Raw genomic sequence first — 15473 nt, 5'->3', positions numbered from 1 at the left:
AATGTGACTGTCAGTAAGACCCCTTTCTGTTCTTGTGCTAAATGCAGTAAGATATTATTCTTTTCATAGTTGCAGGTGAATACTGTAATCATAAAACTGACTTTTTAAATAAATTTTATTTGGCAAATGTAGATAACATTTTTGTCCTTTTTTGAATCTTTACAAACTGTTTTACATTAGAAAGCAGAAACATATTTCTGTTATTATGTATGGGCTTATTAGGAAATAGGCAAGAAATTGTTTACATAAACTATGACTCAGAGGAAGACCATCCTTTTTCCAAAAAGGGAAGACAACTTGAATTCTATTTAAGTTAAAAGTTTCCATCCATATCTGTTAGTCTGCTTTTGTGCTACCTTACCTTACCTTTTTCCCATGACGCATTGTGGCTTCTCTAACAGCCCTCTTTCATGTGTATTTTACATTTTTGCCGTGTAGGTCTTTCACAGTTCTGCAGCCCCAGGCGGACATTCTCTGAGCAGGGTCCGCTCCGCCTGATCAGGAGCGCCTCTTTCTTTGCAGGTTTGCCATGTGCTGTGTGGGTAGACTAGTTGTTGTGCCCTAGAGGCTAGAATCTGTAGTTAAGCTGTGGAAACAAGAGGGTAGGTGAATGCAATTGGGAAGGTTGTGGTTAAGAAACCATTACTTATGAACTATAAGAGCTTAACTACTTTCTACTGAATATGTTCCTAAAGGTTCCACAAAATAATCAGTACAATTATATTTGTATGAAATTTCAGTTTGTTATTTCTTTTCCCATTATGTCATACTGGTTTTAACTTAAGAATCCTAAACAAAATTGAGTATGAACATTATTTCTTTTACTGCGACTTAGAATTTTAAATTTGACACTGTCTTGTTTCCATGGCTAAGTAGCTTTTGTATGGTAGTTCACCAATTGCAGAAAAGTATCCTCTGATTATTATTGTAAAATTTCTGACCTATATTTTTCCATAAAAGCAATTTTTCTTGGAGCTAAGATTTAGATGAACAAGCACCATTTTAATGCTCTGTAAAAGGAATATCTGAGTATAGTCATTTGTATCATTAAATTGATCATTATATGTGTGTGGTCATGATTTTATATTTATAGGAATCTAGTCCTATTCTATATTTTCACACATTTCACACACAGTGACCTGGCATTGTAACCTTCTGGTAGAAATTATTAGAATGGAGCACATTTATTGGTTATTGTTCTCAGATTGGTATTCATTTAGCCCTTCTTTTTAAATTACTATTTCTTTTTTTCTTTTGGTGTGGGGGGGGAGGTTCCGGGGGTTGAACTCAGGGACACTCGACCACTAAGCCACATCCCTAGCCCTATTTTGTATTTTATTAGAGACAGGGTCTCACTGAGTTGTTTAGCAACTCGCTAAATTGCTGAGGCTAGCTTTGAACTCACAGTCCTCCTGCCTCAGCCTTCTGAGCTGCTGGGATTACAGGAGTGTGCCACCGCACCAAGCTTAAATTAACTGTTTCTTTTTCCTGTAAATATTAGATATGAACAGTACATCTTTATCATAGAAAATTTTAAAAATATGAAAAATAGGCCAAAAAATGTGCATTAACCATCTTGTCAGTTAAACAACCACTTTTTTGTGTTTATGGTGCTAGCAGTTGAACCCTGGAATTTACCCGTGTAAGCGGGCACTCTACCACTGAGCTGCAGCCCTAGACCCCCACCTTTTATAAACAAAATTGGTATACATTCAAACAAATTCCTCAAACTTTTTTATTATAAAATTTTTATTTTTGTTATGTGTCTATTTAAACGTTGATATAGTCAGAATTAGTGAAGTATACCATGAGATACCAATCACAGAGACACAGCAATCAGCATTCATACTGTCCTGTACTTTCCTTTTTTTTCATATAGTAGTATATTGTAATATCTCTCTGTTACTGAATATGCTTCTAGAATATTGATTTTAGTTACCCCTAACTTCTTTAGATATTATTATATCATAGATTATTCAGTGTCAAATCTTACAGATCTCAAAGCTTGTTCAACTGAGTAATGGCTCTTGGTGTTGGGTTGGTGCCATGCTACTGAAAAAAATAAAGGAATGCAATGAGATGAGCATGATTTAGTTTGCTGTTTAAAAGGAGCAACATCCACCTGAGTAAGAATATATTCTATAACTGACAATTTTGTCTTGATTTGCAGTTCATAGTAACCCAATGGACATGCCTGGAAGAGAGCTAAATGAGGACAGAGACAGTGGCATAGCACGCTCTGGTAATGTCAGGTTCTTGTACTAATTTCATTTTTTATGAGATTGCTGTTAGCTGGCATTGATTTTTTTTTAATCCCTGTTTTTATCATCTAATTCTGTGTGTACAGTTGTTCATATTGATACTTGACATACAAGAGGATTGTGGCAAGAGCAAAGAGATACCTCTAAAATTCAACCTTTTTCATGTTTATGGTTAAGTGTGCCTGGTAGAAAATGGCTTAGCTACTACAAGAAAGAAAAATACTGCTCAGGAGAATACTTAGAAACCATAATAGAAAATAAAACAAACAAACAAACAAAAAAAAAAAAACCCAAAAACTACACAGTAGTTTATATCTGCTTGCTGCTAACTAGAGTTTAAATTTTTAGATTGTCTTTTGCCCAGAAAAGCTTAGGCATTAAGAACCAGTGTTACACATACATTTTTCTTTAAAGTATGAAACTTTTCCAAAATCTGTATTGTCTAGCAGACATTTAGTAAAATATGCTGGATATTGGGAGGTAGCAGGAGGCAAAGCCCAGATTCTGCTCTTAAGGAGCATAGAAGTGCAGAGTCTACTGGAAGAACAGGAAAATCTTCTGTCATTAATTCATTGTATGGTGTGTTAAGTGATAGACCTGTGCAAAGAAGTTCAATGAATGGATACTTCTGTTAGCCTGGTTAAGGGGCAGGATGCCAGCAGTGCTTTTCAGAGATATAATGCTTGAGTTATATCTTGAGAAATAAATAGCCAGGCAAAAGGCATAGAAAAAGGTATTTTAGGTAAAATAACTTATCATCTGGCGTGTACCTTTTTATAGAAGACGTTAATACTTCCATGTTTTATGTTTGATTACAATTTTCATTATGTGATTATAATAAAGATGGAAATCTAAAATATTGCCAAACAAAATAAGCCCTTATTGGCATACCTTAGATCTACTTGGGAGAAGGAGAAGATCTCTAGTCCAAGGAAAAGTAGAGGATTATAGCTCTCAATTTCTCAGGCAAGAAACTGGTCTTAGAAATTTCAGAGAAGGGGTTTGGGAAAGGAATTAGCCCTACAGTTGAGATTACAACAGTTATAACTAGAGTAGGGTCTACTGGAATGTGTTGTCATCTTAAAATGCTCCAAAGACTAATCTGTAGGGTCAGCTGGTTTTTGTAGCATAGTAGGTATAATCATGACTCTTACTCAAACCTATCCATTCAAAAGTGATACATGAGTGCTCTTAAATTACCTCTATAAATGCCAGGCACTTAACTTTCAAAATAAAGCTTTTGTTCTTGAAAACCATCTGTTGCATTGTTTGAAACAACATCAGATTTCCTTTAAGTACTTAAAAGGTTCAGCAAAGTTAGGGGACAGGTGGCATTTTCTTCTGTAGGGGGTGGGGCAGGGATGCCAAAAGGGGATTGTCTTAGACTCGTTCTAGTACATACAAAATTTGTCACCATGAATGATATATTTTCAGTGGAAAGTTTAGAGGAGAGGCTATTAAGGCAAAATGAAAAATTGAATCATTCTGCTCTTAAATTTGTTAAAAAGAAATTTGACATTATGTTTAGTTATTCTTGACTTATACTTTGTACTTGTTCTTCTGGCTTAACAGCATCTCTCAGCAGCTTGCTTATCACCCCATTTCCCTCCCCAAACTCCTCACTTACCCGAAGTTGTGCCAGCAGCTACCAGAGACGTTGGCGACGCAGCCAAACAACAAGTTTGGAAAATGGGGTATTTCCTAGATGGTAAGTTGAAATTTGAACAAGACTGAATAATATTTAAAGGGTTTTTGAAACCTGGACTTGTATTTTATATATTTTAAGTCTGGAACTAAAAACTTTTAAAATTATATCTTTTTTTTATTGTGGTAAGTTATGAAAACAATATTCTGTTTTAATGATTTTAGATGTACAATTCAGTGGCATTAAGTACATTTACACCATCATCACTATCTAATTCTTGAACTTTTCCATCTTTTCAAATTGAAACTCAATAACTCCTCAATCCTCCCTCCTCTGCCCCTTGCACGCACTCTTCTATTTTCTGTCCACATGGATTTGGCTGCTTTTTGTACCTAATATAAGTACAATCATATGGTACCTGTCCTTTTATGTCTGATTTATTTTACTTAGTAAAAATATCTTCAGGGTTGATCCATGTTGTGTCATATATCAGAAACTTATTCATTTTTATGGCTAACTAACATTTAATGGAAGTACATTTTGTTTATCTATTATCTGTCAATGGACACTTAGGTTGCTTTGGCCTGTTGTCAGTAGTGCAGCTCTGAATATGATATACAAAAATATCTGTTTGAGTCTTTGTCTTCAGTTCTTTGGGTATATACTCAGAATTGGAATTGCTGGGTCAAATGGTAATTCTATTTTTAACTTTTGAATAACTGCCACACTGTTTATTACTGTGGCTTCACTATTTTACATCTCTACCAGCAATATAGACAGGTTCTAATTTTTCCATGTTCTCACCTGACACATTTCTGTTTTGTTTTTGTTTTTGGAGTTTGGTAATCAGACCAAGGTCTTTGCACATGCTAGCCAGGTGCTCTACCATTAAGCTACACTCCAGCCTCTTCTCCCTTTTTTTTTTTTTTTTAATAGACTTGCTAATAATGGATGCAAAGTGGTTTTTCATTGTAATTTTGATTTGCATTTCCCTATTGATTAGTGATATTGAGCATCTTTTCAAGTGCCTGTGGGCCATTTGTATATCTTCTTTGGAGAAGTGTCTCTTAAACTCCTTTGTCATTTTAAAATCAGATTTGTTTGTTTTGTCATTGAGTTGTAAGAGTTCTTTATATGTTTTGGATATTAATCCCTTGATAAATATATGATTTCCAAGAGTGGAGAATTTATATTTTTATTATATTTATGTTACATTTCATCAATATTTCATTCTGCTAATAATATCCTTTTATGCACAAGTTTTAGTATTTATGTAGTTCAGTTTAGCAATTTTTTTCTTTTGTTGCCCATGCTTTTTGTGTTACATCCAAGAAACTATTGCCAAATCCAGTGTCAAGAAATTTTATCCTTTGTGTTTTTTTCTGAGAGTTTTATGTTTAGCTCTTTGATTCATGTACTGTATGTTTTGATATTTCAGTTTTTCATATTTCTATTTTGGCAAGTTATTCATTCTCTAAAGATCTTTTTTTGATCTATGTTAAGTACAGCTACAGATAATGAAACTTCTTGCTTCCTCATTTACTCACTCTCTTTATTCTGTCTTCTTTGATTTTGCTTCTGAAATTGAAAGGAGCACCAGTAGATCCTAGAACAGCAAATAGTTTATACCTGACTCTCATAAATTCCTTAAAATTCAGATATTTTGCTTAATTATGAATTGGATCATGTACTTCTTTAGGGACATCTAATTGGACAAAAATATTTCCAGCCTGAAACTATAGTAAAACTTCTTATCAAAACTTAAGCATGAAAGGATAGCCAATGTATTTCTCAAGAGACATAAAATTTATATGAAATTTTAGATTTATTTGATAAAAAATTCAGAAGATCTTTAATTTGCCTGCATTTAATTATCAAGAAGATTGAGTTGCAAATTTAATTACTTTTTTAAATTAAAAAATTTATTTTTAAGGTCTATAGAAGAAAGCTTTAATCTGTCAGATGAAAGCTGTGGCCCTAACCCAGGAATTGTGAGGAAAAAGAAGATTGCAATTGGGGTAATCTTTTTGTTATCCAAAGATGAAGATGAAAATAACAAATTTAATGAATTCTTTTTTTCACATTTTCCTCTCTTTGAAAGCCACATGAACAAATTAAAGAGTGCAATAGAACAGGTAAGTAGTTCTTTATATCTGACAAAATATTTATTTTTATCATTTATTATTCTGATTAATCATTTGGCAAAAAAATTAAAAGCCACTTTGCAGATGCCTTACAAAATACTCTTGAAGATGGAAATAAGATACAACCTTTTTGAAGAAGCTTACTGTCTAATAGAAGGTCTATTCTATTATTCCTTTAGAAACTAAATTTTTGAGGACCTATAATGTAGCAGAACTATTCTAGTAACTGAAGAAAACTTGTAAAGAAAGCACCACTCCTGACCTCATGGGATAGCAAAATAAATGAATATGGTTTTTGTAGATGGTAGTAAGTGCTGTAAAGAAAAGAAGAAAATAAGGCATGTAAGAGAAAGGTACATAAGGCATGTTCTAAGGAAGAATCACCAACTCTTATAGGCAAGTCAAGAAGTCCACTCATAAAATGAAATAATAGATATGGGGACTATGAAATAGGAGATATGGGGAGTATGAACTAGAGTGGTCAGGGAGAATATGTTTGAAGCAGGAGCAAAGACCCTTTGGCAGGAGTGATTGTGATGCTTAACCAGCATTAAGGATGCCAAAGTGGGTTAAAATAGGACCAGATCATGTAGGGCTTTATAGGATTCCACTGAAAGAGTATTGGCATTTACTAAAAAGGATGGGAGAACACTGGAGTAGAGAAATGACATTATTTACAAGATCATTCTTACTGCTGGTGGAGAACAGGTTTCTAGGAACAAAGGTGGATGTTGTGGGAGTAGTTAGGAGGCCATTGCAACAATCTGAGTGAGAGATGATGAACACTGAAACCAATTTAGTAATGGAATTGGTGAGAAGTGGTTATATTCTGAATGTATTGAAAATAGAGCCGATACGATTAGCTGATGGATGAAATTAAAATGTGAGAGAAAGAGCAGTATACCACTTATGGTAATTTTGAAATACTATTTGAATTGAAAAGTTGGGATTTAATAGGTTAAAGGTTACTTTTTTAGTGTTTTCATGTTTTAGTGCTTTGACCATTCTATAACCTGAAGTGTACACTGTTAATACTTATAGTTGTCTGAATATTTCTTCATGTTTAATATCTCACTTTTTAAATTAAGGGTAAAAGATAAAACTAAGTGTATTTGTATAAATGAATGGGACTTTAAAAGTTCTATAGTAGTTTAGTGATAGGATTTAGTGAACTATAAATCATCCAAAAATGTTATCTTCTAGGTTCAGTTTTCAAATTATGCACTTTTTTAAAAAAATTAAAAGCTGTGAATTATCTGAGTTCTTAAGCAGTACCTCTTTTTGAGATCTGTAATGTAATTTTTAAATGTGATATGATTGCCTGGTACTGTGGCATATGCCTATAATCCCAGTAGCTTGGGAGGCTAAAGAGGGGGGATCGCAAGTTCAAAGCCAGCCTCAGCAAAAAGCAGGGTGCTAAGCAACTCAGTGAGACCCTCTGCCTAAAAAAAAAAAAAAAATACAAAATAGGGCTGGGAATGTGGCTCAGTGAGTGAGTGCCACTGAGTTCAATCCCCAATATCCAAAGGGAAAAAAAAAAATGATAAGATTAAAGACGACGACTTAATTCTAGTACAAGAATATTTACTTCTTTATAAATTGTGAGTTTCTTAACTGTCTGAAGAAACAAACTTACTTTCATCCTATGAAACTTGATCTCTGGCCTGAAGTCATTTAACCTTCTAAATTTAAAAAAAATGAAGTAAATTTGTAATTACATAAATAATGCAGAATTAAATTCTCTTTGAAAAAGTAAAAACTTGCGAAGTTTTTTTTTAACTCCGTATCCTAATCTGCATCTCAAGCTTTCCAACTTAAGCTGATTGTGTCTTTTAAGATAGCAAATATTTCTAATAACTTTAGATATATTTCAGGAGAAATTTTACATTTCTGATATTTAAAAAAGCATTAACAGAAGCTGTGAAATTATCTGTGAAATGCAAGAATTAAATCTTGAGCTACTATTAATCAGTTATCATTAAGTCTTATTTTGTTTAGGAAAAAACATTGTTCTTCTGTAACCCAGAGATTGTGGACATCAGTTTTCTTTGTGTGTTGATATTCTGCAGTTTGATAATTAAAATAAGAGATCTAGGGAGCTGGGGTTGTGGCTCAGTGGTAGAGTGCTTGCCTAGCATTCATGAGGCACTGGGTTTGATCCTCAACACCACCTAGAAATAAAAAATAAAGATATTATGTCCACCTAAAACTAAAAGATAATTATTAAAAATATTTTAAGAGTTCTAACAGTTGAAAATTTTTAATTTTGACATAATAATTAATAACTAAAGGTACAAAAGAAAAAGCTATTATAAATGGGTTTATCTTTTTTATTTCTTTCTAGGTTGAAATGTTGGTACAGTGTTGTATAAATACATGACTTTTTCTGTCTTTTTTTTCCATGTTTTGACCACGATTGACATAAGATCTAACTATGTAATGATTGTTTTCAAGGCTATGAAAATGAGCCGGAGATCAGCTGATGCCAGTCAGAGAAGTTTGGCATATAATCGGATAGTTGATGCCCTGAATGAATTCAGGTATATATTTCCCAGTTTTAATAATACAGAACTGTTTCATAGTATACCCAAGAAGATATTTCTTTTCCTAATTTGTTCTAATAGAATTTAGTTTTTAAAATGTTTTTTTATCCCATAGTTAAAGGAGGGTGGTTGGGATCAAAGCACGTTTTGTAGTCTTCAGTGGTACAGTTTTTAGTACTGGACTATTTGACAAAGTATGTATGACCGGAAAATGCATTGTTTTAAGCAAAGTATGCTTTGTTCTGTAACTAGTGATAGTAATCAAATGTTCTTTGATATAAATTTTCCATGAATACAAGTATATATGGATATAAGCAGAATGAATTTTATGTTCTGTTGCTTGGTCTTTTCTCTAGATATGGCACAGTGACTAGGATTTCTTCTGGTGTATTTTCTGGCTCAGTTAAATTGTACCTGAAGCTCCAACATGGGGCTGCATATATGTGGCAAGCAAAAATATTACAAATGAGCTTTAAGTTCAGAATCACAATAAATGATTGTATGTCTCAACATGAAGAAATTAATTTTAAGTCTACTTCATCATCTCAGTCTTATTTTCTTTAGACTGGAGAGAGAGAGTATAGTACAGAGAGTAAGAGCTTAGGCTTTAGAATTGACTGACTTGTGTTCTCACACTGGCTCTGCCATTTACTACCTTCAGTGACCTGGGGCAACTCCACTAACATGTTCAACTCCTATTTAAAAAAAAAGAAAAGTTTAAAATAGGCAAATTCAATTAATGGTCTAGTAGATTGTTTTAAATATTAAACAACATGCATTTTACTGACACCACTGAGAAAGGCATTAGTGGCACCACTTTTTTCTCTGGTAAACATAACCTACAGCATTGCTTCCCTAACTATAATTATTCACATCATACTTTCATAATTTTCCCAAGTCTATTTATCATCTATCATTTTAATTTAATGTTTCTCTTTAAGTTGTCCCTCTTTTATACCTAGGTAAATTTATTTTAAATGAAACTTTATTACTCTAAATGGATAATCAATATCCTTTGCCATAAGCTAACTATAAAATGAACTACTAAAGTAAATTCAAGCCAGGCATGGTGGCACACACCTGTAATTAATTCCAGCAGCCCAAGAGGCTGAGGCAGGAGGATCACAAGTTCCAAAGCAGTCCTCAGCAATAGTGAGGCGCTAAGCAACTCAGTGAGACCCTGTCTCTAAATAAAATACAAAATAGGGCTGGAGTTGTCTAGTGCCTCTGAATTCAATCCCTAATACCAAAAAAAAAAAAAAAGTAAATTCATAATAACTAAAATTGAAAATGTGTTCCATACCACAGAGGGTTTGTAATCCATTTACCTCATTTTCAAAGAAACTGATCACATATTTTTGTTGTTGTTGACAATTGTGGAGTCCCTTATTGGGGCAGGGACTTTCTGGATTGTTAAGTGGCCTATCACATATTAAAATAAGAGGCTGTTTTTACTTGTGACACTGCTGTATTGCTGTGTTGAAAGTATGTAGGCATGCCATATATATAACTCTTTTTTTTCTAAATGGAGGTGAACAAGGAGTGGTGGGTTTAAATGGAAAAAGTTTTCTTTATGGGTATTGTGTAATAATCAATTATTAAACTCCGTTATTGAAGAGAAAATTGTCTAATCATTGTTTAATTCACCATAATTTTGGGGATAAAAGACATTTAAAGTGAGTTTAATAAATCTTGATTTTCTGTATAGTAACTTAAGTGGTCAGGAGAAATGTAGAAAAACACATAGAATTTGATTGCAAGCCCTATTATTTATGTTTGGTTTTGGAAGGAAATAATTTGCATAGACAAAAACTATATTAGAGCACTGGGGTTGTGGCTCAGTGGGTGGAGCACTTGCCTAGCACCTGTGAGGCACTGGGTTCCATCCTTAGCACCACATAAAAATAAATACATAAAATAAAGTTATTTTAAAAATCATATTAGAGATGATATTTCTGCTCTTCTACCACTAAGCTACATCCCTAACCCTTTTACATATATATCAATTTTATTCTAACATCATCATTTTAGGCTTTTTTTTTTCCTGGTATTGAGGATTGAACCCATGGGTGTTTTACCATTGAGCTGTATCCCCAAGCTCTTTTAATCTTTAATTTTGAGACAGGGTCTCACTAAGTTGCTCATTGACATTTTGCTGAGGCTAGTCTTGGCAATTCTTCTGCTCAGCCCAATTTTTATGATTTTATTTAAATTATTTAGTTACTTCATTTGCACTGGAATTATCATGTTTTCAACCATTCTTTTTGCTTATTTGCCTAAAACAATCCTTTTTAGAAATTTTTGAATATTACATTTTGTAATATTACCCAGTATTGAATTTTTGCCCTTGCACTGGGAGCTCAGTTAAGCATTGTTTTAAAAAAAAAAAAAAATTTAATTTTTTATCTTTTGTAGTGCTGAAGATTCAACCTAGGACCTAATGTGTGAGAGGCAAGCGCTCTACCGCTGAGCTACAATCCTAGTCCTTTCCCCCTTTTTTAAATTTAAATTTAAATTAATTTATTTTAGCATTCTTAACTATATTTTAAAAAAATACCTTATAAGCTCTTTGATTTTTAATAAAAGGCTTACCTATAAGTTCTTTAATTTTATATAGGCAGTCCTCATTATTTGTGGACTTTGTATTCAAGAATTTACTATGCAGTAACATTTATTTATTATCCCCAAAGTGTACTAGAAGTGGTTTTGAGGTAATCTGTGGATATACACAGAGAAGTAACGGATTTTGAGACACCTAATAAACATTTTCCTGGATCAGGTTAAATAGGTGATTCTCCACCTTCTATTTCAATATTTTTACTGTAAACAAATGTCCCTTTTGATATTTACTTAGCACCATGTTTCTTGTTTTTCATTCTTTGTGCTTTTTAAAAAAAATTTTTTTTAGCTGTAGATGGACACAATATCTTTATTTTTATTTATTTATCTTTTTTATATGGTGCTGAGGGTCGAACCCAGGGTGTCAAGCATGGGAGGCAAGCACTCTACCACTGAGCTACAACCCCAGACTATTTTTATGCTTTTTGATAGTGATTTTAAGGTTAAAAGCATAATGCTGAAATGCTATCTAACATTGCTAAGCATAGGAATGGTGTGACGTACCTTAAATTGTGAAATATGATATATCAAGAACTATGTAATGTTTTGAACAGCCAACAATAAAAAAAAAAAAAACTAAAAAAAAAAAAAAAAAAAAGAGAAAAAAAATTTGTGTGTTAGGTAAGCTTCATTCAGGTATGAGTTAAGTGCTGTAGGCCATGAGCTCATCAACCAACAGCATATTATTAAATTTATTTTTCAGTTTTTGGTGGACACAACATCTTTATTTTATTTTTATGTGATGCTGAGGATCGAACCCAGTGCCCTGCGCATGCCATGCGAGCGCGTTACCGCTTGAGCCTCATCCCCAGCCCAGTATATATTAATATAAAATAAAGTATCTTTAAATGGAGATATGCATAAAAACAAGATTTTAACTAGGCATGCCTGTAATCCCAGTGACTTGGGAGGCTGAGGTAGGAGGATTGCAAGTTCAAAGCCAGCTTCAGCAACTTAGCAAGGCCCTAAGCAACTTGGTGAGACTCAAAATAAAAAATAAAAAGGGCTAGAGATGTAGCTCAGTGTTAAGAGCTCCTGGGTTCAATCCCTAGTAACCCCCCCTAAAAAAAAATCCAAATGTTTTGTATTGATGGATTAATGAGATTATCTCACCACAGGAACCCAGCTAATCCTGTATTTTAACTAGGAGTATTGGTTCAATGTTAGTTTATTCAGTATTACATGGATTTTACAAAAAAGGTATTTCATTTTTTTAACCACAAAAGGTTTTTCAAACAACAAGGTTGGACCATACTATTTAAATAAAGTGATTATTAAATATGAACAATTACATAATTTGAGACCAGATGCTCAATACGTTTTAGATAGTTGCAAACAGGAAGGAAATGATTCAGATAAATACAACAACCCTGAAACTTAGAGCAACAGGAAGCATATTTAGTTAATACTGTTGCCTGAAAAAAATTAACATTTTTACTTAGACTTTATGCATATCAAAGAAGACTAAATCATGTCTATAATTACTTTCTAAATAAAAGTCTTTTATTCTCTGGGCACTGAATGGGAAAAACAAGAGGACAGTTGCCTTAAAGTATTTGCCTTTCTTATCGTTGAGGTATAGGGCTCAAAAATTAGGATGGAAGAAACATTTAGAAGAAATTATTACTTATACATCATTAATGATAACATAGTGTTGTATATAGTAAGAAATAATATTGTGTAATTAATTTATTTGCATTCTTGGCACTTATTTTACTTAGGGTCACAGCATACATTTAACCCGTAAAGCACCAAAACAAAGATCTTCAGTAGACTGTTATTCCAATGTTAGTGGACTGACTCTGGCTGTAGACTTAGAGTAGATAGCACTATACTAAAGAAACTTACGGAAATTTCTTAAGTGATAATTTTCTTAAATAAATTTCTTAAGTTTATTTATACAGCTTTTTTTTTTAAATCAAAAAGTACATGCACATAGTTAAGAAACAAAAAAACCTATAAAATTTGAAAGTTCTAATAATGATAAATAAACTGTATTCTACCTTTGACATTCTCCCATTCTTACTTCCCAGAAACATTCTCTTTATTTGTGCTTACATTTTAATTTCACTTTGTTTAATTGATTAATGAATCACATAAAATTACCTATATTTATAGGGTACCATGTGATCTTTTGATACATGTATACATTGTGTAATGTCTTAAATCAGTATAAACATAGTATTTTCTTAAACATTTATCATTTCTTTATGAGGAAAATATTCAACATCTTTTCTTATATTTAAATATATATGTACACAGACTTGGGTGTAGTGGTACATGCCTGTAGTCACAGCTGTTTGGGAGGCTGAGACAGTAGGATTGTTTTGAGTCCAGGAGGTCAAGGTCAGCATAGGCAACATAGTGAAACTCCTCAAAATTTTAAAAATATACAGTACTTTATCAATAGTCACTCTACTCTGCAATAGCACACAATAACAGAACTTATTCTTCCTATCTAACTGCAATTTAGTACCCATTTATCAACCTTTTCCATCCTCCTCACCCCTACTTTCCCCAGCTTCTAGTAATCACTCTTCTACTCTGAACGTATGTGAAATCATTGTTTATAAAATTCACATGTAATTGAGATCATGTACGTGGTTCTTGTCATTCTGTGCCTGGCTTATTTCACTTAACATAATGATCTCCAGTTTTGTCCATGTTGTTGCAGATGTCAGGATTTCATCCTTTTTATGTCTGAATAGTATTCCTTTTTGTGTATGTAGCAGAAATATTCTCTTTTAACTCTCAGTTATTCTATTATCTATCTCTGTATTATTAAATAGTATATTTTATGATATTTCTTGATTTATCAATTTTAGATCATTTTATTTTCTGCCATAATACATGGATTCATATTACCCCTTAGTCCTTTATCTTCTTGTAAGTTAAGCGCTATTCTTCCACTTTGGTAAGTTTTCTGGGTTGTTATTTTTTTTTTTAAATCACTTATTTTCTTCTAATTTTTCTGTCTGAACTTTTTTGGATTGCTCTTTTATTCCTCTTTAATATTTTTCTACTCATTTTCTGAATGTATTATTTTTATATTTGTTTTTCTGTTCCTTTTATGGTTTTTAATTAAACTTTAGTGCTTATTTTTAATTAAACTTTGTGCTTATTTTCAGGTAATCTTTTTCTGTGGAAAAAGATTTTTTTTTCATTATTTCTGTTTCCTCCAGAGTCATTTTATATGTGAGAGTATATATGCATGCTTGCTTTCTTTTTTTGCCTCTGTTTCCTTGCAAGCTTTCTTTAAATATCAGTGTTGTTTGATTGTTCGGTCATATTTTGTGAGTGGGATACTAGACAGTATTTGGGAGTTCTGTGTAAAATAGACTTTGGAGTGGAGACCTTCACTTTAGGAGATTGTTTCTTAAACTCCATGAAGGAACATATTTTTTTCCTAATCTTTCCCTGTCCCAGAATGAAATTTTGGTACTAAAAAATACACATTCTATTGGCTGGGGTTGTGGCTTAGTAGTAGAGCACTCGCCTAGCACATGTGAGGCACTGGGTTCAATTCTCAGTACCACATAATAAATAAATAAATAAATAAATAAATAAATAAAGGCATCATTGTTATCTACAATTTAAAAAATTATTTAAAAATGCTCTATTTCTGTTTATACTCATAAACATTCAAATATCAGGAAGTTTTTCAGAGAGATCATTCCACTGGACTATTGCTATATTTGCTTCCCTATCTGTAGTCATTCTGTAGGTAAATGAAATGGAGGTACAGGTCACCAACCATTTACACACTTTGAATTAAACTCTTCATTTTCAGTTAATCTGTCTTAACTCTTGGCCTCTCCTTCACCTGCATTTGTGAGTCCTGATCCCCTTTTTGTCTTAGTGGGAAAAAATAAGCTACTCCTTGCCCATTCTCCTTCTGTGAGACTGTAATCTATAGCTCCCTCCACTTTGCTACTTTATTCACCATTCCAATGTGTTTTTTTATTTTTAATTTTCTCTAATGAAAATTTTCTTTTAATGTTATTTGCTGTAGTGGTTTATCTGCTTTTAAATCCTTAATTAGTGTTCATTTGGAGCCTTGGAACTGAAAGAGCATAATTATTTGCAGTTTTCTCTCCTATTTGATTAAGATAAGCATTTTATATATTCCTAGTTTGTATTCTATTCATTTTTCTCTATGAAATACCTCAAATTCTTATTTTATAAAAATCCTATTTAATCTTATTTAAAGTACCTTTAGGCTAAGCACAGTGGTACATGTATGTAATCCCAGTGGCGCAGG

The 15473-nt window shown here is 32.7% G+C and overlaps 1 protein-coding gene across 1 annotated transcript in view; it reads left to right on the top strand.

The window, feature by feature from the left end:
• Positions 1 to 473: 473 nt before the first annotated feature.
• The window catches only part of LOC139705750 (folliculin-interacting protein 1-like), a 34588-nt gene continuing 19588 nt past the window's right edge, over positions 474 to 15473 (top strand). The window contains 5 exon segments of the mRNA XM_071612053.1: positions 474 to 522; positions 2171 to 2242; positions 3834 to 3969; positions 5840 to 6041; positions 8505 to 8590. Of these exon segments, the coding sequence (XP_071468154.1) occupies positions 2185 to 2242; positions 3834 to 3969; positions 5840 to 6041; positions 8505 to 8590 (482 nt within the window). The 5' untranslated portion in view covers positions 474 to 522; positions 2171 to 2184.

This window comes from Marmota flaviventris, chromosome 5, assembly GCF_047511675.1.
Source record: "Marmota flaviventris isolate mMarFla1 chromosome 5, mMarFla1.hap1, whole genome shotgun sequence".
NCBI lineage: Eukaryota > Metazoa > Chordata > Mammalia > Rodentia > Sciuridae > Marmota > Marmota flaviventris.
This window is presented reverse-complemented; position numbering and strand designations above follow the sequence as displayed.